The sequence below is a fragment of the Seriola aureovittata genome, chromosome 9 (assembly GCF_021018895.1).
Source record: "Seriola aureovittata isolate HTS-2021-v1 ecotype China chromosome 9, ASM2101889v1, whole genome shotgun sequence".
In the NCBI taxonomy this organism is placed as follows: Eukaryota; Metazoa; Chordata; class Actinopteri; order Carangiformes; family Carangidae; genus Seriola; species Seriola aureovittata.
In genome coordinates this window covers 19,776,542-19,804,282 of record NC_079372.1, presented here as the reverse complement: position 1 = coordinate 19,804,282, position 27,741 = coordinate 19,776,542, and the positions used below count along the sequence as shown (strand labels likewise).

General features: G+C 40.6%; 1 protein-coding gene across 1 annotated transcript; it reads left to right on the top strand.

The window, feature by feature from the left end:
• The first annotated feature begins 314 nt into the window (after window positions 1-314).
• On the top strand, window positions 315-27,621 carry trim33 (tripartite motif containing 33). Its single transcript, XM_056385254.1, is given in 22 exon segments — window positions 315-921; window positions 4,738-4,856; window positions 7,761-7,920; window positions 8,344-8,476; window positions 9,386-9,502; window positions 9,626-9,740; window positions 10,440-10,485; window positions 10,488-10,585; window positions 11,077-11,194; window positions 11,470-11,756; window positions 13,159-13,353; window positions 16,380-16,436; window positions 16,713-16,913; window positions 17,105-17,237; window positions 17,550-17,613; window positions 18,218-18,371; window positions 19,433-19,857; window positions 20,196-20,307; window positions 20,396-20,470; window positions 21,953-22,105; window positions 24,213-24,263; window positions 26,848-27,621. Coding segments are annotated over 22 exon segments (3,612 nt in total). The 5' UTR covers window positions 315-344; the 3' UTR covers window positions 27,070-27,621.
• The last annotated feature ends 120 nt before the right edge of the window (window positions 27,622-27,741 follow it).

Genomic DNA, 27,741 nt, shown 5'->3' with positions numbered 1-27,741 from the left:
TTCGTGATAACGAAATAATTAATTCGTTATCACGAGAAAACGATCTTTGTTATATCGAGATAAATAAATAATAAGTCGCTATAACGAGAAAACAGTGCCAAAAAAAACAGTGCAAAAATAAAAAAGGGGCATGGCCGTTCTTGGCTTCCGTAATACATATTCTGTACTACTACTATTAGTATTATTATCATAGCTAGCTAGCTGTACCTAACAAACCGCCAACTTAATGTAAGCAAACAAGCAATTAAACAAAGTCGCGTCCTCCACTACGTCACGCCGTAATGCTACGTAGTCCTGGTTCGAGAAGTTACGCAGGACGTGCAGCGGTTCAAAGAGGAAGGAAGATGGCGGACAACAAAGACGAGGAGGATATGAAACCGTCTACTAATCCGGACTCAGTGCCTTCAGCACAAGATAACGAACAACCAGAGACTAAAGTGGAAAATGCTTTAATGGTCGTAGAAGCGAATACAAAGGGTGGCGAAGAAACAGACTCACATGAGAACACTAACGAGGCACCGACACCCACCACCGACGGAGGGGACGTTAGCAGCGGCGGAGCTGCTACCGCGGGAGGGGAAGCCAACGGTAGCGCTAGCAACGCCGTCAGCCCGGCTGGGACTAGCACTTCCAATGCAGAGCCACCGACAGCTGAAACCCTGACCGCTGGGGATGCTCCTGTTGGCGGACTCACTACTGAAATGTCTCCCCCTCCTTCGGCTCCAGCGGCCACGCCGGTATCCACTCCCATTAATTTGCTGGATACGTGCGCAGTGTGTAAACAAAGTCTTCAGAGCCGAGACTGTGAACCAAAACTTCTGCCTTGTCTGCACTCTTTTTGCCTGAAATGTATCCCGCAACCGGATAGACAAATAAGCGTACAGGTCCCTGGGCCACACGGGCAAACTGACACACACATAGGTGAGTTGTTGGTTTTTTTTTTGTTTTTTTTTTTTACGAGTGAAAATCTGGATCTACCTGTGAACAAGAACTCTGCCCTGTTATCTGATGTTAGTTATGATGAATTGCTGTGTTCGGGCAAGAGTTAAACATTGAACTTGATTGATTGAGTTCTGGTGGGAACTGAGATAACGTTAGGACAGCTTGGGAGGTTGATCTGAGTCTTTACACCTCAATACGTTGATGCTAACCGACAAGGGAGCCGTGTTTCTGTTGCACTGCACAGAGGAAGGTAGCTGGTCTGTTGTGGTAGCCTGTCATTGGTCCAGCGGATTACCACGTCTTCCACCATAACAGATAAAGACAGCGAGTAACATGCACCAAAACGATCGGGTGAGTTTTGATTGGAGAAAGGACTGTTCGGGAACTCCATGCCGAATAAACGATGGTGCAACCGATTTCACTCAGTTGCCGTGGTCAATACCAAGGCTGTATTCATTTGACAGATTTCCAGTGGCTTCTGCCATAACAGTCTCGCCCAGGATTAAGCTACATATTCTCCCTTACCAGAAGACATGTAGTCATCACTCACTCTATTTTTATTTTATAGTGACACATAACACATTAGTAGCTTATCAATTAGATGACATAAACATGAATGGATGATGATTAAACACTAGTCAAGTGTACTAGTCAAACCGATGATGCACCACTGCATATTCTGTAGCAACCAGTAATAGTAGGAAATTCAACATTAACAGTAGATAGAAACTACTAGATTACTTGATATCCAAATGTCATATTAACATATTAACTGCATGTTATAGATATTTACACGCTGAAGTGTTATCTAAATGATTGGATCAAAATACAACTGGGGGATATCGCTGTCTCATTTTTTTCTTTCTTCCAAATTATGATATCTGTATCTCAAAATCACAAGATGTTTTCTTGTAATTAGAAGGTCTTTTCTTGTAAGTATAAAATCCAGATATCCCAATTTCATAGCAATGAAATTACTAGTAAAAGTCATAACTCTGGGGCATGGAAGTCATAATTCTAAGTTAAGGTCTACAGTTGTTGTTTTTTTTTAGTTAATGAAAGTCAGAATATATTACAACGCAGTGTAAGTGGATACCCAAACATGTCTTTTGCTGCCTCGCTGCTTTTAAAGGATGCACACATCACACCATCTGCCAAGTACACTCTGAGGTGTGAATACAGTTTTGGAAAGATGGATTGTCAGATACCTGGCAAAAGCTCCACTGATGACATGCAGCCAGGTGTTTGGACTCATTTCATGTTTATGTGAACCACTACACATGAATAATTTTACTGCAGTGCCAGAAAATGTAACCACAACATCCTTTGGAAAACTGATCTGAGTGGTGGCAGTCTACACGAAATAAGTGTCGTATTTCAGGTTCAACAGAGGGACTCCTACAAGTGTCTCATGATGACATCTCATGTTACACTTTATTATCCAGTATTTAGGTATGTGTGTAGTTTTACGTCCTCACAGTACCTGCCACAAAGCTTGACATAATTTTATTGGTCTCGTTCTCAGTGGAGAGGTTTAATATCACATGGTCTGAAGGCTCAGGAATCGCATTAGTACTGGTCTTAGGAGCAATTCAGTGTCACATGGTCTGAATTGTATTTACAGAACTGCCCGTCATAACAAAGGATTGCTTCTGGGGTAAAACTGGAATATATTATGTTTTAGTTGGGTTTTTCTATTTACCTTTTGTAGATGATGTGGTTAATATGATCTGACTCAGCCCTGCAGTTTGACATTGAAAGAGGAAAATATTTTCCCTTTAAATGTTTCTTTGGCCACAATTGCTGACAGACTCATACTGGAGTTTTGGAAGGTGGGGGTCTTCAATCTCTCCCGCTCAGTTAATGTAATAATGACCTCCACAGCATCAGGCCCATTCTTTCCAGACTGCTTTCCTCAGTTTGTGAAAGTCTTACCATCTCAGAGAATTATAGATTTAGCTCAACACTTAAGTCCTACAAAAGGTGGTTTAATAGTAACTAGACGTGTATCATTGATTCCCATAAAGGATTGAAAGTTCTATCATCCATGCCCCTGTCACAACACTTCATCAGGCTACTGATTGACAGCGTTAAACCCTGGTCGAAAGAAGGCTGTTTAATGATAAGCTTAGCTTTTGAATGATAGACAGTTATAGTACATAATTATTTCTGAAGGCTTGACCATTAAATGAGGAACTGTAAAAGCCAGTTGAGAATGCTGAGTTCATAAACAATGCCACTGAAATAACTTCATTCTCTCCTACCTGGACTGACAAATTCATTAATGAATTCATCCTCCACTTTCTGTGTCCTATTTGTAAAGTCTGCTGTAATAGCTGGTAGCAGCTTGTAATGTGTTGATGTTTAACTTCTTATATGATATAGACGTTACAATATCCAGATGTAGCTGTCAGGGGAGGAAGATGCTTTATCTGATCTGATTCTTGATGACTAGTCCTTTTTTTTCATAACCTTACTCATTACTTTGTTGGGTAAAATGTGTGAAGATAATTAAATATGACTAAGATGCTAATTATCTTCTGCTGCACCAAAATTGCCAGTTCATTTTATGATTTAAATATATTTAGGCGTTTATTGAAGCCAAATCTCCGAATCTTGTTTGTTGTGCCCATTATGTAATTAAGTGAACGTGAACACTAACACCGAGCATGGTTGAGATGTAATGATATTTACCACTTCTGTAAGAAATTCTCTTTTTTGTATTTCAGCAAGATTTGGTCATAGTTTGGTCCAAGTTTAAATTCTGGTTAATCTCTGGTCTATCACCTGTACCAGCGGCAACTGACACCTGCATAACGACGAGGTTAATATTTGGCCAAGCAATAGCCCGATTTGAAAAGAGGAAAACAAAACCCTAATCATGGTTAAAATACAGTTTTAATTGTGTGAGTGTTCAAAGAGGGAGGAGGGGGGTTCAAAGTGACAGCTGTGTGGTTCATTTGTTTATGTATGTGTGTGTGTGTGTGTCTGTTTTGGGGTGGTGTGGGTTCCTCAGCACAGTCCCAGTCCAGCTGCTTTCACAACCAATCACTCGGGATCCATGCAGCTGGAGCTTACACAAACCGGCTGTGTGCTGCTCAAGTCAGTGTAGACCGCCTCAAACCGGCTTGAACCGGTTTTTACCTCTGCTGGCTGGAGAGGGGGATGGGGTGGGGGGTTTTATGGGTTTATGATTTACAGGAGGGGCAACATATTTTGCTGAATTAAACATTTATGTGAAGTTTAATCTTGTGCTTCATATTAGACTTTATGAAAATAAACGGCAAAGTTAATGAGCTGATTTAATTATTTGCTGTGGTGTATATGATTATAGCGGTAATTCAGCTAATTCCATTAACGAATCCAACTGAAGTGATTAAGTGAAACGGTCCTCGCTGTTTGGCCATGGGAGTTAATAATCTAATAAAAATGCCAGGAATGACGGTGGCTAAATCAATTAGCCCCCACGAATCGGCAGCGGGTGTCCCATGGCGCCAAGAATTTTTAATAACAACAGGAATTTACCTAAAAAGAAATTATTGAAATAACCTGAAAAGTCTCACTGAAGGCCTTTTATTCATCTTAAAAAGGGCAGTTCTCAGCTGAGAGTTAGGGGAACATTGGTATTAGTCTACATATGGGCTCGTTCTTGATGGTGACATCTTGTTTCCATGTTCCTTGAAAGACCAGTCACCAATGAAATGTCACTGAACATTGGATTTGTTGCCCAGTGTTTGACCTTTGCACCTCATTTAACTCGTACCCCCCCGTGTGTTCTGTCTCTTCTGTCTTTAGTAAATGTTATGCGCTGTTCAGTGTGCCACCAGGACTACAAACAGAGCGACATCATTGACAACTACTTTGTCAAAGATACCACAGAGGCCACCAGCACGTCTGATGAAAAGTCTGCACAGGTAAGCCTCCAACGATTGGGCTCTTGGCAACATGCATAAGCATATATTCACATCAAGTCTTGTAGCTTCTCCTCTAATGATTGGAGGGGTCTTTGCATAAGTTGTGATATTTAATTTCTGATAAGGTGAAGACAAGGTCAAGTCTTATTTGTTCATGATTCAGGGCAGCGTTATCTAGATAAGCACCAAGTCCATTTAGTCCAGAACAAATAAAAAAAACAAGAATCAGATCATACACTCACTTCTCTACAAAACCATTCCATGGTTTTATTATTGATACTTTTAAGCCAAGCATGTAGGAAGACATTGAAAGACAGACTGTTCCTATAAGGCCACTGTTTTACCCATAAGTGATGACACAAAGCGAGTGAAACTTTATTTTTTACAGCACATTTCATTCCAGGTGGTAGCACAATGTGCTGCACAGAGATGTTAGGAAAGTTGCAACCACAAAAACTAAACATTAAACAAACCCATAACTGATATGTATGAATTAAAAACCATTAGGAAAATAATATAATGAAGATCAACAACCAATCATTAAAAAGGTGTGTATATTAAAACTATTAAAAAGTAGGAATAAAATTTGAGGTAAAGTAAAGTCCAAACCAGACTACAAGAAAGGAATATTTTCAGTTTAGATTTAAAAGATGATAGAGTGGGAGCACCTCTAATATGACACAGTTAGTGTATTACATATCACACAGGCACATATTGCTTATGTCGGTTTGAGGACGTGCTCTTTAACCAGTAATTAATGATTGTTGTCTAGTCATCTTTGGTGGGAGGGAAAACCTGAAGCCATTTTTGTGTAATGACTGTCTTGTTAACTGCAAAGTGTATTTTACAAGATGTTCATCCTGTGCCACAGGTTTGCTTGGGTCTTGGCTGATTGAAATTAGAATTTTAAATTAAGGGCGAGGCCAGAAAATATGGAAATGGTCTGCCATTTTTTTTCTTACCACGCTGCCACAAGCACTGGTTCAGTCCCAGAGCGCTAATCTGTTTATTGATTAGATGCTTCAAGCAGGATTCTCACCAAGACATTAAATTAGTTTAAAATTAGTCTGTTTCATTCATATATTATTCTCATCTTTTTCTGCTCTCCCAATTCTTGTTGAAAAAGTTTATCCACTGATTTTTAGAGGTTTGTAAACTTAACTTCTATGCAACTAAAAATAGCCAGACCAGGTTCACTAGCCTGTCTTTAGGGTGTTACTAAAATAATCTCAGGCCTGGACATGAGGGCTGGCCGATAATCTAATCTAGTTTTATTTCAGCTACGCTTTTTCTTCAAATGATTATGAAAATTAAAAGATACATGAGATAAAGTTATTATTGTGCTGTATTTTGTTTTGCAACAAATTTCAACACCATCCCCACGTCCACTTCCTGGTTACATTTAGTTACTAATGTAGCAGTGTGTTATCTTGAGCAGTTTGCAGCTTTTTTCACTTATATCGTGTATAACTGGAAAAACTACACAGACACAATGCTTTTTAAAGTTCAATAAATGCGTGGTGTTTCCAAAGTCAATGAGTAATCCTGTTAAATAATGGTGATCTCAATATTGATCAACATAATCGCTGTTATTATTATTTTTGCCATAATCGAGCAGCCCTACTGGAGATATTGAAGAAATATTGTTTTTCAATGTTAAAAAATATTATATAATATAAGATAAACATGTCCACAATTTCCACCTGCAAAGGGAGCTGTTAAAATAAGTTGAAATATATGTACAGAAGAGCAGTTGTTCATTTACATAGGATCATAATTCTTACATTATACCTCTGTAAAGGCTGAGTGTTCGCGGCCACCTGCAGTCATACGTGTTTTTGTTGGTTCGTGGCCACAGACCATGAGGCGTGGTCTTAGATTGACATTCAGGATGGAAGTAAGAAAACATTGCTTGGTGTGAGTGATGTCATTTTGGTGTGAATGATGAATGGCACACAGTAGAAAAGGAACACAGCCCAGTCAATTAACAGAGCAACACTGTTGTCAAATAAAACGTCAGATCAAGTTTATCAAATCATTTGACACTATTTTTCCAGTATTGATTCCTAAGCTTTTTCATCACCTCTGTTTTCACCAGTTATTTTTTGTTACCTCCAGCCTTGAGGCCACTCTCCTGAAATGATAAATGGGTAATGTTAGGTTGTGAATGATGACTGTAAGCCAGGGAAAATGATGAAACATGGCTCTGTCCTCTGACTGTTTTTAATTAAATCGGGTTTTAATTAATCAAATGGCTCGATAATTTATCACTCCATTTTTCATTTCAAGTCCATTTTTACTGCTCCATTTTTCAATTTGCATGCATTTTCATCTTCTCCATTTTCATCAGTTGATTTTTGTTACTTCCACTCTTCACACTGGACGGTGTGACATTTTAAATACACGTTTGTGCTGCCAGGAGGAACAAGCCTGTTTTTGTTTGGTTTCAGTGGTTTTCCTCTGTTGCCACGAATCAAACCTCACTGTGCATCTGGACCCATTGCTCAGAACCAATTCAGTTGATTTATAAAGAACCCATAGCCATTTATTAAGTGCCACTATGAGACCACACTTTTCAAATGATCATTTTATCTTGACCCCATATTTGTCAAAACAAATAATACTCATTCACAAAGTGCAAGTGCTTTTAAGTGTTGCTCTCAGAGTTTGTGTAGCATGACCACGCTAAATGTCGTACATCTTTTTTCAGGCTGGAAATGTTATATATCGTCTCAATGTGAAGCAAAGTACTGTGTCAATATCAAGGCAATATCTACTGATGATCTTAGCACCAGGCGTAGGAGCTGTATCATTCAGCACCTCTGCAGATACTGGACAGACTTTGCATAGACTTCTGATCCTACCCAGATTCTTTAAGGTGCTCATTGGTGTTATCTTCTCAAGGTGTGCACAAGTTGTGAGGACAACGCGGGAACCATAGGCTTTTGTGTGGAGTGTGGGGAATGGCTGTGTAAGACCTGCGTGGAGGCCCACCAGAGGGTCAAAATCACCAAGGACCACAAGATTCGCACAAAGGAGGACGCCGACGCCGACGCCGCCTCCGGTAAGATGGCTGACCCTCAGAGCGAAGGACAGACCAATATTTACCGAAGCAAAAAAAAAAAACTGCAGAAAGCCTGAACAGGACAAACTGTAGCTGAAGCATTGTGAATGTGGTGCTGCTGATAGGGCTGTTGCCATGGTAACACTGCTGCAGAGCCTTGGTTGCTTGGATGGTACTTCTAGCTGGGGAGACCATACAAGCTCTTCCCAGGTTTTCTGGGGCTTTTTCTGTCTCGTTTTTCTGTCCGCTTGCAAGTTTAAAGTGGATTTGACATACGTAACAACTGACACAACTTTTTTTGTTGCTTGTTATTTCTGTTTTTCTTTTGTTCTCTTACCAGTCTCCATGGGTACTTGGCCTCTGTACTTATTTCTCTCTCTCTCACTGAGCATCAGTGGTGTCTTTTCTCCTGTGTGTCTACAGAGTCTGTTGGTGCGTCTGGACAGAGGCCTGTTTTCTGTCCCATCCACAAGCAGGAGCCACTGAAGCTTTACTGTGAGACCTGTGACACGTTGACTTGCAGGGACTGTCAGCTGCTGGAGCACAAGGAACACAGGTAACTGAGCATGCACACATCTGTTTTATGACTAATGGACTGTCAGTCTCTTGTCTTCCAGCTTCTTTAACTGATATGGTTCTGCCAGTTGTCAATATTTTGTACCAGTAGTCATGTTCATTAATTTAGATTTGTCTATTATTGCTTGTTTTAAGCCATTAACTACTGTTTGCATATGTTTCATGTCACTGCTGACCATTCCCCACAGCATACCATAAGGTTTTGATTAATTGCCTACCCTGCAGGCAGCCATTGAGTTCAGCTCATTTCAGTACATTGAGAGGAAATCCAAAGAGAGACACATCCCGCAAACCCCTGTGGTATTTCAGTGTCATGTACAATAATTGAACAGAAAATCGATCAGTTACAAACTACAAAACACAAAAATAAGGTCAATAAAGATGAAAATCCAACAATAGAATAATAATAAAACCAAAAAAATCTTAATTCCAGTAAAGTAAATCCAAGAAAATGAGTCTGGATCACGTCTTTGTGCTGTGCTTGTCAGACAGTTACGTCACATCAGGAAAGCAGTGAGCCAACTGAAGTTGTCAGCTGGTTTACTTTGTGCTCCAGCAGGAAACTTGTGTTGTTTTACAGACAAAGCCACTGGTAGATGAAAACAGTGATGGCTGAACATGAATTTTCCCACTGTAAAGCAAAGGAAAAATTGCCCACTCACAGACTCATATAAATCTTCAACATTTGACAGCAAGAAACAGCAGTTGCATTCCTGCATGATTCTCTAGTATTGATGAATGAAATGTGCATTTCCCCAGTTGTCAATGACGTTTTCCCTTAGAAACCTCTTATTTTTTGACCCTCTCTTAAAGATTTTTGTGAAACATAATTTGTCAAATTGTTGTTATTCAGTTTATGGAAAGGTGTCGATGACCCCTCTGCTCTCAGGTACCAGTTCCTGGAGGAGGCTTTCCAGAACCAGAAAGGCATCATTGAGACCAGCATGGCCAAGCTACAGGAAAAGAAAAACTACGTCCATTACTCTGTCTCTCAGGTGCAAAGCAGGTACGAGTTTCTCTCCAGTGCGTGTGAATGGGCTGACGGATGCGGTCGATGTTGTAATTGGTGGCCATAGTCTCAGTTTTGAACGATGAATTATGTTTTGTTTTTTTTGTTTTTTTCATCCAGGTTAAAAGAGCTGAATGAAACACACAGGAAGGTGGAGCACGAAATCAAAATTGCAGTATTTACTCTCATAAATGAGATCAACAAGAAGGGCAAGTCCCTGTTGCAGCAGCTGGAGGTAAGACAGTATTAATGAGAGCGCCTCATCACGTCATGCTACGTCACTTCAAAAAGATAATTGGTACATTTCTAAGAGTTCAGCCTGTTGACTCACTGTAGCTGCACTGACACTTATGAACTGGACTTGTGACGTTAATGTTGTTATCACTGAATTACACATCTGAAAATAGAGTATATGGTTGACAAAGAGTTTATATATATATATATATTTATGATGAATCATCCCACAACACATTTGTCATGTTGTTTATTAACACCTTTCCATTTATTTTAATTGTATGATTTATAGAGATATTGTGATGGATTCTGTTTACTAAGTATGCCTTTAGACACTATAAATTTAATTCTGTTTACTAAGTATGCCTTTAGACACTATAAATTTAATTAATCTTCATTCATTTCCTCATTTCTTTTGCCTGCTACTTTTCAACCACTTGCTGTGATTTTTTTTTCTATTTTCTTTCCTTCACGTCTCACTAAAAGCAGTTGATATTATGTTGTTTACTTGACTGACTCCCGACTTGGCTGCAATCTATATCGACTGCTGCAATAACCCAAATCCCCGACTGGGATCATTACATTTTCATCTAATCATCTAATCCATCTCCATGCATATGCAAACATTTTCTTATAGCTTGTCTAGACATTTAGCTTCAGTAGCGGTCTCTTTACCCAAATAATCTCCCTCTCTGTCCAGAGTGTGACCAAAGAGCGCAGTATGAGGCTTGTGGCTCAGCATAAGGATACCACCAGCTGGCCCAGCAGATCCACCATGTGCTCAACTTCTGCCACTGGGCCATCACTACTGGCAGCAGCACAGCGCTGCTCTACAGCAAGAGGCTGGTATGTTTCTCACACGCTCCACATGTTCATCAGTTTGAGAGACTTAAACCGGCAGCGCACTGAGAACAAAAACTGAATTTTACAGACACACAACATCACTGGTGTGCCACCGAAGACGCACACCATTTGGGATTCATCCTTGTTTTAGTGTTTGATTCTTGTTTTGGGGAATGATGGAGGTTCTGTCTGTTTCCAACATGTAAGTCTGTACCGAGCAGCAGTCTGAGAATTCATTTTGTTTGGAGTAAACTGCTGGCCCAAGCCAGAGATTTTTTTTGTTTGTTTTTTTTTCCTCAGACAAGGGATGCCTCTGTCACGTGGATTTCACTACTTACCACAAGACAGTCAGCAAATGAGATAACTGAGAACTTAATTGTGGGATTGTGGAATAATGTTTTCTAAAGGGCATGTTGACAAATGGGCTTTTTGTTGCGCCGCCATAGCCAAGCTTACTCATCGAAGAACATTTGTGTGTTTGTGTGTGTTTGTAGATCCTGTTCCAGCTTCGCCAGCTCTTCAAGGCTAGACTGGAGCCAGCGCCCCAGGCCAACGGAGTGGTGCGCTTCTTCTGTGACCCCACCTTCTGGGCCAAAAATGTGGTGAATCTAGGTGAGAGAGACCTGTTTTTTCAGTACTCGTCAGTTGATATTTCTCTGTATTAAATATGATCTTTTATTAACTTGTTCTAATCAAGATTATGTCTGAGAACATTCTCACCATCTGTCTGACCAGATGAAGTCTTAATTTACTGTATAATGGCCATTAACAGTTGGAAAATTAAACAATAAACATTTGATTAATGTGCATGTCTGAATAAAATAAAGGGATATTTCACACCTGTCTATAGCATGTGCTTACCTACAACTGTCTTCTTCCAACTGTAGGTAATTTGGTAATTGAGAAACCACCTCCAGCTGCACAGCCGCCCAATGTGATGGTGGGAGGACCGCCTATTTCACCGGGCCAGGGTCATCCCGGCAAACACCCAGGACAGATCAACCTGGCCCAGCTCCGACTGCAGCACATGCAGCAGGCAGCCTACGCACAGCAGAAGCAGCAGCAGCAGCACCAGCAGCAGCACCAGCAGCAGATCCAGCAACAGATGCGCATCGCCTCCCAAATGTCCCAGCAGCACGCCAGGCAGGCCGGCCCACCTCTGGTTCAGCAGCAGGTATGGGAATCAGTCAGCAATCACAGCACCTCTGACTGACTCCTCAAGTTATTAGAAGCTTACTTCAAATATGATCTTAGCGCAACACACAATATCAGTAATAATAATATAGATATTTTTTATTATTACCAATTATTACCAACCTAATTTAAATCTCCAAAGCTTTTGTTTTCCAAATATTTTTATTTATTTTTTTTTTATTATTTGTCTGTTCATTTAGTTTTGGATGAGATTTTCTCCAGACCTCTGAGAGTGTTAGCAGATGGAGGTCTGTTGATTCAAGATTAGAATTATTAATAAGGGAGCAGTGAGAGGATTTGGTGACAGACTTCCCATCACTTAATCCACGATGAACACACACTTGGTGCAGATGTATGTTTAGATATCGAAGGAAGATCCGGAATATCACTGGTGGTTTTAAATGGGCTTTGTTTTTTGTTTTTTTGAATTTTTTAACGGTAGAGTCCAACCATAGACATAAAGTTTGGGTTATATTTAGAATATGTGCATTTGTCCCCCACTCAATAAAAACAGCTATAACACACACACACACATATAGACACAGACAGTGTTGTGATCTCAGTCAGCAGTGACAGGTTGATAACCATAGAGGATCCACTAAGTAATGTTTACTTTTAGAAGTTGTTGTTTTCTAGTTGCTAACTAATCATAAGGTAATGTTGCCTCTCTGTGAAAGATGGCTAGCAGGAGACAAGCTAATCCAGCATTAGCTGAAAAGAACAGCAGCATGTGAATTGTTGACCACGTGGGACATTTGAATTTCAGAGTCTAACTGCATTAAATTCCATTATATTTTTTAGCTGTTGGTGAATTAATTTTGTATTTCACTTTACATAAACATTACCACCATAAATTGATGCAGAAATGGCACAAACTGGTTCATAAAAATTCACCAGAATGTGGGGAATGAAGTGTGTGACACTCAACATTTCCTGGGGAAGGTGGGGGCTGGGGGACGGGGCGCAGTGAATACATATCCATATATTATCCATTTTGTCCATCTTGCAATGTATAAATCATTTCTCAGTCTCAGTAGGAAGGTCAGTGCTGTAAATTATTTTTTAAAGCATACAGTTTTAGATTAATCCTCTCCCTCTCTCTCTTCTTTTTTTAATTATTTTATATGGGGAAACCAACATGATTACTTATAACTTAAATTATCCAACCAACAGTCAAAAGTCCCAAAATCTCCAGGCTGTTAAACAAATCACTGCTCTTGAGAATCATGATGATTTGGTAATTCAATTCCTCAACTTATCTTTTATTTTGACGAATCAATAAATAGAACTATATATTGTGGTCCCATGTTTACATGACCATGGTTGTCTTTATCCAGAGATCTGATTTCCACACAATGTTGTTGTCTTATGGTGTTGAGCAGCCTCCCAGGCTCATCAGTATGCAGCAGCTACCAAGAGGGCCTGGGGGTATGAACGGTGGGCCAGGTCCGCCAATGTACCCCTCCTCCCACCACATGCGTCTACCGGGTCCACCTCAAGGCCGAATAGCCACGGCCCAGCCGAGACTTAACGGACAGCAGTATCCCCCCATGATGCAGCCTCAGCTACAGAGACAGGTCAGTACAACCGCTCTGGTTTCACTGTATGGATTACTATATTTTACAGCACATTGTGACTGGTTTACAAGGGATGGTTGTGTGTGTGTGTGTGTGTGTGTGTGTGTGTGTGTGTGTGTGTGTGTGTGTGTGTGTGTGTGTGTGTGTGTGTGTGTGTGTGTGTGTGTGTGTGTGTGTGTGTGTGTGTGTGTGTGTGTGTGTGTGTGTGTGTGTGTGTGTGTGTGTGTGTGTGTGTGTGTGTGTGTGTGTGTGTGTGTGTGTGTGTGTCCAACACATTCGTTGCTGTAAATGTTGGATGAACTGAAACTGCACAAATGTGTTAAAAAGGTTGTTTAACCCAAAATGTGAGTTCCAGTTGCTGTATAGATACACAGGACGTGGCTGGTCCATTAGTCAGGGACAGGCAGGCTCCAGAGATTCTTTATCTATGTTTGTGGATGAGATTGTGGTTTTTGATTCTTCAGCTCAGTTTGTGTGGAATATGATTGTTTGGCTGATTTTAACTCATCACAGATACAGTGGTAAGAAAAAGTAAATGTGGTCAGATCTTCATCCAAGTCACAGTTATGAACAAACGCATACTGAAAACCTAATTAAAACATTCACAGAGTTGGTTGGTAAAAGTATATGAAGCCCTCGGCTAATGGCATTAACAAAAGATAAGTGGAGTCAAGAGTCAACAAACCTTGAGTCCAGTCAATGAAACCAGACTGGAGTTGTGGGTTAGAGCGACTCTGACTCATTAAAAAAACAAAAAACACTTTGGGTTCTCATACTCTTTCTTTCCACTGTATTCTGTATAAGTGCATATGTCAGTTGATACGTAACGAGACAGCAGCACAGAAATGTCAGATATTGCTTACATAGTCCACCAGAGAGCACTAACCAGTTTATTCTTAATCCAAGGGATCCTTATCAAAAGATGTTGTGTATATGCTTAAAAACGCGGTGGCACTGCTGTCCATCTGGACTTTCAATATTAATATAAGATCATTGAGGCAAAATGATTCTATTTGTGTGTGCATGATATAAATAGAAAAATTTAGTCAGGTCAGTCGATGCCAACTCATCCAGAATTTAGAACTTCTTCTGCTTCATGTCGTTGATTTTCTGGAAGAAAAAGTTGTTTTAAAAACTTCTATTAAATTCATGGGACCTTGTAAATTCCTACAACAAGTATGTTTTAGTTATTAATTTTTTAAGTTTGGCCCTGAGCTAAATTTCATCATTAATGATTAATACTCCACAGAAATCAAAGTTGGTTGCAAAAAAGGGAAATCTAGCGGAGGTATTAATTATTATTTTTTAATTTAAGATGTTGGGTAAAAAAATTGATTTATTTTGATTAATTTGATTACTGTAGATTACAGTTCAGAAACAACTATTTACCTGAGTATATGTTGTAAATTATCCTTGGATTTCTTTGAAGTACATTAAAAAATTTCAACCCAATCCAATGAAAAATAAACAACCGGTGAAGCTTCAAATACAAAGAATCGCAAAAGTGATGAAATTTAGCTCGGAGGGAAAACGTCAAAACTTTATAACTAAAAAAGTATTTGAAGTAGAGCTACAGGAATTTGTGAAGTCCCCATGAATTTAATAGAAGTTCTCACATGAATAATTTCAAGAAAGTCCATGACATGACCTGGGAGGTGAGTTTGTATGCAATGACCCAATTTAAATTTGAATGCTTAAAAATGCATTACAGACCAAAGTCAATTGAAAACTCCACTGACTATATTTCACGTTGCCTCAGAGTGTAACCCTACTATAATTGCAATGAAATTGAACATGGAATGGACTATGGACTATATTTCATTTGCATTAAATGTAATTCAGCCAGACACGAATGATCCCTAAGAAAGGCCAACCTTTTTTTTTTTTTGCCCACATTCCCTTCACCTTCGCAGACATGTTGACCTCGGCTTGAAAACTGAGCAGGTTAATCGTGTCCTCTGGTCGATTTCTGCTGGTTATAGTCCTTTTCCATTACAGGAACTTAAGGAACTTAAATTTAATTGACATATTTATGATAAAAATGTGCCAATGTCAGAGGGGGTCTCTTATAGTCCCCCGTACTCCCCTCGGCTTCATGGAGCTTTATAGCAAGTTTCAGCTCATTTGTCAGCCGTTCAGACCACAACTTTACAGTCCCGGGTCCCTCAGCGGTCCAATTACACCGTGTTCAGCCTCAGCAGGTAGTCGTTCTCAGAGAAAAAATGTACTCCCTGCTCTGCTCAGCATGTGACTGCAGACAGACACAGTTAGTGACTAGCTGGTGAACATAGTGGAGGATTTAACAGCTACAGAGCCAGATATCTCAGGTCATACAGTTCATGGAACGCGTCCCATATGTGGGTGGATAACTAAACATTACATTCCTGCAGTGGAGGAGGGATATTTGATGTTAGCGCACTAGTTTTGATGTGTGATTGTGACGGTTTTCAAAACAAGCCTGAGAGAACGCTGCCTTTGTTCAAACTGCTGTCTCTGAGCTCATGTTTTAACACAATACTAAAATGCAAAACGTCCAGTTTACATGTTCATTTTCAAGGTTGGAATATTGAGCGCCAAAATAAAAGCATAGTCGATTTTATTCAGTATTTGGTTATACTCGGGGGCGCACTGAAAACTATTTGACCTCGAAGTATTTTTTTCATTTTGATTGGTGCATTTTTAAACATGAATATGGAAAGTATGTTTTTGTAATTTCAATTTTGGGCACACAAACGTTAGTTGAAATATAGTTTTAATTTAATGGCTTCATTAAATACTGAACTTCCATTCACAAGCTGCTGTTAGTTTAAGGGACCTGGTTCATATGAGTTTTCTGAGAGTGGCGTGGATGTTCTGTTTCCTCATGCAGCCCAGCCTAAAACTGCCTCACTAGTGTATCTATACATATGAAGCTGGTCATTTTCTCGAGTGATGTGTACAGTATGAAAATGTAAATTCACTGCCTGCATGTAAGACTAGGTAAGAGACACCTCCACTATATCCAGCCCCTTTTTCTTTGTGTCCAGATGTCTATAGAATCTGAGATGAGCCACCAAAGGTTTCGTTTCTTACTACAATCAGGGGTTTGGCACCTTTTTCCTACTTTGTCATTTGTGTGTCTTGTGCAGCATGTGTCATCACCCAAATGCATGATCATGCAACCATGTTGTTTTCACAACAAAGAATAAATTTTTTTAAAACTGAGTGAGTGACCTGCGTCATTGTTCCTGTCTTCCCTCCTTTCTTCCTTTCCCTTTTCTTTCTCTGTCCTTCCTTCCCTCCTTCCTGTGGTCCTCTCTTTCTACATCCCTCTCTCTCTCTCTCTCTGTCTCTCTCTCTGTCTTTTTCTCTCTGTGCAGCATTCCAACCCGGGGCACGCAGGCCCTTTCCCAGTGGCGTCCCTCCACAACGCCAACCCCACGAGTCCCACCAGTGCCAGTATGGCCGGTGCTCACGCTCACCGCGGCCCCGCCAGCCCCATCATAGGTCCCATCGAGCTCATCCCCTCCGTTACCAATCCTGAGAACCTGCCCTGCCTACCTGAGATCCCGCCCATTCAGGTGCGTCACCTGCCATGAAAGTTAGACATTTATAATTAGCAATAATTCTAATAGTTAGAAATATCACAATAAATAGTCCTGGTGTTATAAGAAGAATGAATAAAACTGCACAATATTTGTACTCTGTCGTTTTACTAACTTGAGCCGCTGTTGATATTTTCCTCATCACTGTGCTTCTCTGGCATCACCAGCTGGAGGACGCAGGTTCCAGCAACCTCGGACACCTCCTGTCTCGCTACATCACAGCCAGCACGCAGCATCAGCTCGGCTCAGTAGACATGAACCCGTCACCTGGACTGTCCACACACTCTCCTGGATCGTCAGGTACGCACACACGTCCAGGGAGAGGGACTCGCATTCACATGTAACAGAGCTTCATTCAGTCATTGACTCTAAAACACTGCCTGATCATTAAATCTGAAGGATAATACACTGGGTTAGCCACAAAAGCATTAAAATAAATATAAGATTATAATGTTATATAATGATACAAATATTATATATACTATCATCAATGTTGCCAATATCTGCATCATATTCTGTCTCTTTTCTAGATGCTGTGTACATGTTTATGTTCACCAAGAGAAAAGAAATGATCACTGCTGCTGTATCATCTGTTCTCATCTCCGTCCACAGGTCTGTCCAACGCCCACACGCCAGCGCGGCCTTCCAGCACGTCCAGCACGGGCAGCAGAGGCAGGTAAGAAGATAAGGAGGTATCCTAGTAGCAAAACACCCTGTTAAAGTTTATAGAAAATATTAACACAGCAGAGTCCAAGTTAACTGATTTAATACATTAACCGAACTTTTAATTTGTCACCTGTCTGACAAATGGAGCTGCATGTGACAGACATAAACAGCTCATCGTGGTAGTGATGGGATTAAATTAAAGTTTTTTGTATTGTTCATTCAATTTTAATTCTGAACTTCTACAGTGGTTACTGGTTTCATTTGAACACCTTGGTGGTTATTTTCACCTTAATACTGGAACTGTGCCTGGACTGGAATAGAGGTTAAAGGTCATGGCCTAGCACATTGCAATATGCAGTTTGATTGCAAGTAAATGTGCTCATTCAAAAATCAGATATGTTTTGATTCTGCCGTGTCGGTCCAAGTTCAAAGGAGGCAAAGTTTTACACTTGATGCCTCGCTGGTGCATTTTGCTCAACATATGTGAGTGAAGTCACTGCAGTCTCACTCAAATAAATGAGAAGAGTTGTAATTAGTACCTAATTGGTTTGATGTTAATGAGTTTAAACAACTGCAGTAATGTTCTCTGTGATTTGCTTTTGTGTCTGTTTAAGCTGCAGCTCTGCGGGGAGGGCGGGGCCAGGAAGTGGAGCTGCGGTGGAGCAGGTGAGGGTGAAGCAGGAGCCGGGTACGGAGGATAGCTACAGCTGTCCAGCTTCTTCTCTGAAGACGGAGCGCGACAAAGACGCCGGGAGGAGTGCCTGCATGGTACGAATACTCTTCCTCATCCATCGGTTTAAAACGAGCCGTAGGGTTTGGGAATGTGATGACATCATACTGCACTGATCTGCTGTACCTGTTGGCAGCTTGTTATCTGAACTACATTGTGCTTGTGTTCAGCGTACGTCATGATACGGCTCACCCTGTCACAGGGAGTCTCCCTCTAATAGCTAACATTGAACATTATGGCAAGTGTGGTAACAGAACGACAGCAAGTGCAAACTGAACTAAATATGATGACAGTGTGGACAGAAGTGTTCAGTTATTCATGATCTTACCCAAAAACAGACAAATGCCCAAATATAAAATAAGATATGCCTAAAAACATCGGCCTGATAACAATGGCAGAAAGGGCCAGAACCACAGGGTCCTTCTCACTACAGACACTACATGTAGACTGTGGCAAATGTGCATTTAACTTTTTTCACTCTGCACTGTGCATGAATGACTTGTGTATGATGATTCAGACTGAAACCATCAATCTTTTCCTTGGACACACTTACTGTAGATTTGCACATTAATTTGTACATTAATATATAAGTAACAGAGAAAATTGGAAATGTCACGTGGAAGATGGAAAACGTGTGGACGGTGGTGAAATGTAGTTTGACCAAAACTGAAAGTGGATAAAAGACGATATGAGCGAGGACTGATGAAACAGTGAAACAAGTTTTAACTCACAGTTATTACCAGCGTGTGTGTGTGTGCTGTGTCGTCATTGGAAAAATATGAGCCTAGAGGCACCTACTGCAACAGGTATTTCGGCAGGTGTTTATATGTCTGTCTGTCTGTCTGTGGACAGATTTTGTCACAGCGATAGAATCACAACTGTGCAAGATACAGTCATGGAACTTTTACAGGTGTGTAGTTGAGATCAAAATGAGGCCAAGTCTGAAGATGGGTGTGATCCAAGTCCGACCCGTTGCTTAGTACTCAATTAATAATGTAGAAATGACTCCTGAGTACTCCTGGGCGATGAGTGTTCAATGTGTTGTGTTGGGTTGTCCATTGGAAAATGTTCTGATGTTTATGTGTATATTTTTCCCCAGATGAGCAGTCCTGAGAACAGCCCCCTCCCTACATTAGGGGTCGTAGGCCAAGATGCACTCAAGGCCCTGGGGGAGCGCATTAAAACAGAACCACAGTCTGAGACGCCTTGTTCTGGACTAAATGGCTCCAGTGCAGCCATGTCATCTTCTTCTGCTACCACAATGACCTCCACTACCTCGTCGTCCACCGAGAGCAGCGGCGGCACGACGGGCCCTCCGCTCACTAATGGAAGCTTAGAGAAAGGGACAGAGGCCAAACAGAGCGCGCCACCTGCTGGAACAGGAAACCCTGGCGGGAAAGAGGATGACCCCAACGAGGACTGGTGCGCTGTGTGTATCAACGGTGGTGACCTGCTGTGCTGCGACCGCTGTCCCAAAGTGTTTCACATGAAATGCCATGTGCCCACCATAAAAATCTTCCCTAAGTAAGTACTGCTGACACACACATCTAGGTGTTAGGAACAGCAACATTTAGGGAAACTGAAACAGACAAATGCACACAAGCAGAACCACACATTTAAAAAAGAGAACAGAAAAAGAAAAAAGGCTCAGGAGCAACAGTAAAACCAGAACATGTTTTGAACATTGATCTAATAAGAGACCCTCTACTAGTAAAAAGATGTGTCAGTCTAAATACATCACTGCAGAATATTCTGAATGTTCTCAACGTTCTCGAAACATTTGACCTCGGCTGCTGTTAATTGACAATGTTAGTTAAAGGCTAACATCATGTCCTCTGTGTGATTTTTCTTTTTCATCACAGGGGAGACTTCCTCTGCACTTTTTGCCGCAGTCTATCAAGCCCAGAGATAGAATACTGTGACGACGGCAGGAAAACTAAAGGAGAGCAGAACATGAACCCAGAGGACCAAAGGGTCAGTACATCCACCAGCGCATCACCTCTAAGAGTACGGTCTGTGATCATTACGATGAAGCTAATTCTCTCCCTCCCTCTCTGTGCAGAGATGTGAACGCCTCCTGCTGTACATCTTCTGTCACGAGCTCAGTGTGGGCTTTAGGGAAGCGGTTCCTAGCTCTGTAAGTGGCTCTTAATCACACACACACACACACACACACACACACACACACAAATATACAGATACTTGAGCACTGTTCAGTTTTCGCTACCTGATGCTCACTCGCTTCCTCGTTCCTGATCTTGATTCCTGATTCTTGATCAAATGGTTGCAAAGCTTCATTGTTCCTTCTTAGATTTTATTTTTCCCTTCCTCTGTAATCTTTGTGATTGAGGGAGACATGGTTGGAATCTCAAAGCAAGAATAAATGCCTGATTCATTTATTGTGGAACCAACTGTAATGCTTGGTTACTTGGAATATTTTATACTTTTTGTAAGAACCAGAACAATTTTGAAATGCACTGAAAAAAAAAACTTGCAGCAGCATATTTTTTTCTTGTTTTATTTTATTGCATAATTTATCATTTTTTCCTCTGATTAATAATTGATTAGTTTGCTCTTGGTAGGTAATTTTTCTTATAAACTATCTTAAAAATGTGTTTTTGATTAACTAATTTCATAGAAGCTTGCATGCCGGTAAATGAGGTACCTGACAATCATCATCATGTTGATTAATGAGTCTCCAGAGGGTTGAAAGGATAGACTCAATGGACATGTGGCTATTTATAACAAAACAGTAACAGTTGCTGTGTCGGCGTGTGTGCCTGTGGCCTGCGGTTAGCCTAGGGGACTTTTTTCTTGCCTCCCTACTCTTCCCCACGCTTCTTTTTTTGTCTTGACTTTTAAGCTACTGAATAAGGGCAAAGATGCCAAAAAATGTATTTAAGGGTCACCTCACAGTGCTGATTATAATTTCAGGATCTCAAAAAGTATAAGAGCTAAAGCTACCGCTAGGCAGATGGGTTCAGATTGTCACCCACTACAGACAACTAAAACCTTTTGGGATATTTTAGATTTTTTTCTTTTGACATGTGGTTTATGTGATTTACTCAAAGGTTGTTGCGCTGATGTATAGGTTTGATATCTGAGTGGGAGGAGCCCCAGTCTTAAAAGCATTTCATGGACTAACACAGCGTACACATCCACTACACACTCGTTACACAGTATCTCAGAATTACTTTGATGTTCTCCTGTGTATATTATGCTGCACAACAGCTATGAAATCATGATGCTCCCCTGCGGTATTGTAATAAACAACAATACTCCACAACAAAGAGATTTTGACAGACTCGACAGGAGAATCATTCAGTGGAAGATCAATCAGTTTTTTGTTGTGCACGTTTAAGTGCATGTTGTAGCTTGAAATGCTTTTGTTTGAAGGGACTGTGTATGCTGCAGCAAATTTTGGTCTAACTGTTTACCAGCTGTCTTGAGAAGCTCCAAGACAGATTTAATATCCATTTATCTATTTTTCTACCTGTGAGAAATGTGTAGCACCATATATAAAAAAAAAAAAAAAAAAAAAAACAATCCTGAAAAGCACCAGAACCTCAGCTCCTCTGCCTTTGGAGCTGATCTTTGTTATGTTGTTTGTTTAACCCAGGTGCCCAATTACTACAAGATTATCAAGCAGCCAATGGACCTGAAGAAGGTGAAGAAGAAGCTGCAGTTACGGAGCTCCCAGTATTACCAGTCCACCCAGGAGTTTGTGTCCGACATTCGCCTGGTCTTCAAAAACTGTGCAAAGTACAATGAGGTGAGCAGCATGAGTCTTGTGCCTGCTTCAGGGAATGGCATCTGCTTGTGTGTGTGCGCATGCAGACGAGGGTTAGACTGGTGTATGGGTTGAAGTTTAAACAGACACCAGCATATTCAAAATTAAAGAATCATTTGAGCTTTTTCATGCTCAAACGATAAAAGACTGATATATTAGGACTTAAATGGATAATTCTTTGACAAAAACAAAAGTGAACAATGCAATGAGTAAATAAAACAATATTTATATTTCAGTGCTAGGTGTTATTATGAGGCCAGAGATGGCAAACCAATATATTAGTCTAACCTTAACATGAAGACACAGCCTTACCTTGGACAAGGAGGTGGGAAGTGGTGCTTACAACCTGCATTGTGTGTAGTTTCGTACACTTACTAACACTGGCTGTTGGAGGATGGAGTGTACAGGCGCCGCTGTCGTCTCCTCACACTGGCTGCAGGAACACTGTCTGAACCCTGTTAACTCTGTCGTCATCGCAGTGATAAATCACAATGAGTTTGTTTGTTTTTTTGTGTTTTTTTTAATGGATTGCTGTGGTCACTTTTGAATATGTTATTTTTTAAAGTAAAATGGATGTATTGTTATTTTTGTTGCCTCTGTTGTGGGTATCAGTTAAAATTGCTTGTGATAGCTTGTACCCTCTGTTTAACGCTGGAACACAGTTTGTACACTGCATATGTTCACAAGTTACACCTCACAACCACAAGGGGGAGCCTCTATTTTAATCAAGAAGTGAACCGTGTCTGGACTGACAACTCAGACTACACAGAGACATCACTTCTATTGGCCAATAGAGATCATTAAGGTGCTGAGCCTCACAGGATGACCTCACTATACATATGTTGTTGTCATGTCACCAAAATTAACAGCAAGCAGGGTCCCCGCCTCTTGTTTTTAAATTTAGGTTGCATGAGTAAACAATAGAGTGAAAGACATTTCATCACTGTAATGTAATGAGATTACTCACCTCAAAGTAAGTAGTAAGTCAGTAAGTGGTGAGTGATTGCTAAAGTGATTAATCAGGTGCTAACACTCATGGCAACACGTATAAAAGTGTAGATTTTCAAGAGCAATTGAAGTTCTTTTCATTCTTAGATCTTCCAGAACAGCAGGTTTAAAAAAAGGAACAACCTGTGATGCAGTTTTTATTACAATAAGTTGCATTTGTATAAATAAAAAGAGTATAGTTTTTCTATAACACAAAGCGCCAGCATCAGCTATACATACACATTTTTAAATGACAATACTTGCACACACACAGCACACTGTATAAACACAGTTCTCTCAGTTTTCTATAACTGAGCATTAGAGAAAGATGCCAACAAAATGTTGAGCATTAACTAAGAAAATCTGTCCTGTTGAAAGATAAAAATCTGCCTTTGAACCACAGCTGCATAAATTTAAGAATGATTTCAAAGCATCAGAAATAAGGATGGAGAGTTTCGGAAAGTCGCAACTGCCCCAAAACCCCAAGAATCTGGAGATTTCCTTTTTTAGGTTCTTGTAAGAATCTGGATCATATCTGGAGATTTGTTTGATATGACATCTTACAATGCCCTGATCCGAACATGTCCAGTCCAGATGTTGTCATATATGGGGGACATAGTCTGAAACATCTGAGCAACTACATCTCCAGATTCTGGGGTATTTTGTGCTGTGAATTAATTCCTGTGATTATATCAGTTGTAAAAAAAAAAAAACATTCTGGACACACATGTATAACCTTAAATAATACGTTTCTTTACACATAAGTGGTGAAGAAACATCAACGACAGACTTGTAAGACCCGACGTGGTAAAACAGGAAACAAAAAATAAATATCCACCACCTCAGAGATGATGATGTAGAAAATGTGCTGCAGAAAATTGTGAAATAGATTTATAAACCACAGCCCATGTGACTGTATGGACCTTCTCTTGCTGTTAATTTGTGCAGTAATGACCTGGTGATACACGCCTCGTAGGCTTGAGCACAGTAGGCCGTAAAGCAGATTTCTTATCTGTTATTATCTAACCTGCCTGTGCTGTGAACTCTTTTCTTCCCCCTGCTGCTTCACTGTCTTTGTTGTAATGTTATTGCCCCTTTTTAGATGTCTCGAATAATCCAGGTTTATGATGAGGAGAAACAGATTAATACACAGGTAAGCCGTTTCAAATGGAGCACAGATGTCCTGTCCCGTCCCACTGAGGCTTCAAGAAGTGTTTTTACCCTTCATCTTAGCGAGAGAGAGAGAGAGAGAGAATTCATGAGCAGCAGATTTCGGCAGTCGTATGATGAAGATGTGTTTAGTATTGGATTAGTGGGTGTAGAAAACACAATGAATTCTTGGCCTCTCACATATACTCATATACATAGGTGTGTGTGTGTGTGTGTGTGTGTGTAAGTAAATATCCACTCAATTGGCAGTTTATTAGGTACACCTAACTAAATCTATTGCAGTACTACAATGTATCCAACAATAATAACGAGATTTTCTAACTGATATCTGAAGAGTTAGCAGATCACAATTATAAAGAGAAGACTGACCATTTAAGTCTTTAAAGACGAGCAGTAAAATCTTTAAATCAATTCAAACCTCACAGGTGAGCGGTGAGGCGTAGTGGGGATTGGTGTGGTGACGTGATGTTAGACGCCCCGGCGGCGGCATTTTTTATCAGCTGAGGTCTTTGGACGTTTTTCCTGCTGACACCAGAGTAAAGGACGTTGCAACAGTCCAGTCTGGAAGAGATAAAAACATGGATGACCTTTTCAGATCTGCAGATGATAGGAATGACCTGATCTTGATTAAAATGTCATAATTGTACGATAGTTGTAAATTATTGGACGTCCAGTTCTTAATTTAATCAAGACAGGACGTAATAGATGACTTTATTTGGACATAACTAATCTATATTGTCTGTGTATCAATGGAAATCAATAGTAGGGTAGCACAGCAAAATTAAAATAAGCTTTGCATCTATATAGTAAATAAATGGGGGCGGAGAATAGAACCTGTGGGATCTCCACACGCAGTAGAGAAGGAAGACTGAAATGAGATGAACCAATCCAGAGATGCATCCCTAATGTCAAAATCAGACGACTGGTCCGCCGGGTCAAAGGTTGAGCTGAGGTCAAGAGAGATATAAAAGGGAGTACTTTGCATCAGCAGCAAACACCACGTTAAAATTATTGCTCATCAAAGAAATGTGTTTTTTCTTAAGTCGTAGATAAAAAATGGCTGCTCAGCGTTGCGTCTAAAATCACTGAAAACAGAAGGATCCACTAAAGGGAGAAAGTGCTGAGGATGGGCAGGAGTCAACATCGAGCTCTCCACCATCTCGTTATAGAAATATTGAAATTCTTCACATCTCACTGGGGAGGTTTCAGCTGGCTGACCAATCACAGAGGTCTGGGACTACGGCTCTGATTAGCTATCAGCTGTTAAGCATAAGAGCTCCTTGCTTCAACTGTTTAATGGAAATCAGATGTTTAAGAGGGGCACAGGAATCACTATGTTTAATCTTCTACCGTTTCAACTCTGGTTTCTGTCCTTTTTCAATTCCTAATTTCTTCATTTAACTTTGGTAGAGAAGAAGATTTTGACTTTTTTGTCTCTGACGGGAGCTAAAGAATCTGAAGTATTTGTGCAGGAGATGTTAAAAAAACCCTGACAGGCTGATCTACAGCGAGGCCCTCTTGTTCATGCATATTAAAAACGTTTTGAGCTTGACAGGAACAAGAATCAGAGAGTGAATTTAGGGAGCGGGAGCGAATCAGTGTGGTGCAAAATCAGCCAATTGCACATCTTCCTCACAGGTGTTGATTGACCTGTATGATGATTTTGGAGGATGTAGTTTGTGCTGCTGAGCTTTATACACAGATGTTTGTTATTTAGTATATCCTCATTGATATAAATGTTGAGAAACACCTGTTAGTATAATGCACTATAATTCAAAAGCACAACGAACTGCAGCAACCAAACTGAGCATAAAGTTGAATCAACACATCATACAATATAACAATCGTGAAGGGAGGGTCAGTTTTAGCAGGGTGTACCTAATAAACTGCCAACTGTGTGTGTGTGTGTTGTGTGTGTGTGTGTTGTGTGTGTGTGTGTGTGTGTGTGTGTGTGTGTTTGTGTGTGTGTGTGTGTGTGTGTGTGTGACATGCAAACATGTGAGAGACAGTGTATGGATGTGGAAGGAGAAGCTGAGAGGCCTGAAATTATAGCTCTACTTCACATGGGCATCAGTGCAGACTTCAGGCTTTTAAGATCAAGAACTCCTGACTCTGACATCACAATCCTGGGTTTAGGGTTTGTTTCCTGGACCTTGTTCAAATCTTATTTTCAGTAAATTGGGCTGTGGCGTCATTTAGTGCCAGTAGAGTCAAGATAACCAGCCAGAAAAAAACACAATCAGGGGTCTAAAACTCAAATTTCCTTTTGAAAGCAGCCTGGCTGAAGTTTTGCCACTTGTGTCTGAATTGTGGAAATGCTTCATGGAGCCACAGTGGGACAGGGAGGCAGGATATCTCTGCTCTGTACAACAAGGTTGAGTCGGGGTCAGCCTGCCACCAGGAGTCTTAACCACATCTAATTTGTCTCCTCATTGTCCTCTTCATCCTCCCTGCTTCCACCCATTCATCCCTCCTGCTCTGCGGTACTTCCTCCATATCATAACTTCACCTTCCTCCTCCTCCTCCTCCTCCTCCTCCTCCTCCTCTTCCTCTTCCTCCTCCGGCAGGTGGGATCAGAGATGGCGATATCTGGGAAGGCGGTGGGTCTGTACTTTGAGGAGAAGCTGCTGGAGATGTTTCCCGGGCAGAGCTTCCCAGAAACGCCTGAAACCGAAGCCACGGAGGAAAAGGAGAAGGCGGAGGACGACACGGAGGACTCGGAGGAGGACTTCATACAGCCCCGACGCAAACGGTTAAAAACAGATGAGAAATTGGTCCACATCAAGTGAGACCCGACCACACGAGAAACGAGAGGTTAAAAAAACTGTCTTCCTCGCGTCCCCCCACTTCTCCTTTGTTTGAGGCAGCAAACAAAAAAAAAAAGGACAAGATTCGCTGTACAATCTGCTTGGTTTATCTGATCCTTGCCTTTGAATGAGTCACTGTCAACTCCATAAGAAGTCTGCCTTGATCTGAACTCTTTACAGACAGAAACATGGAAGAGCTGCTTCCCCTCCTTATTTCATGGACACTCAGCTCGCCTGTACAGACTTTGAAGTAGGACTTGTTTTGCAGTAGTTAAGTTAAAGGTTGGTCCTTTCTTTTCTATCCATTTTCATTTGTAGATTTGTTGTGATAATTGCTTTATAAAACATTTAAATCCCGTGTTCTGTTTAATGTATTATATCTATACTTTGACATGATGAAACCTACCAAGTATTTGTATGACTTTGTGGAAGCGTTATGTAAATAAGAGAATCTAGCCCACTGAAGGTATTCCTACAGTATAGATGTTTGGGTGCGTCATCAATAAAACATGTTCTTGAAATATATCAAAGAAATCGTGTGTGGTGTGGAGTAGGTTTTCATAGGGAGCTTTTAAAGGAGCAGTTCACCCTCAAAGAAACATGGTCTCACACATCCTCAGTGACATCAACTCAACTCAACTGTTGACAAGTCAC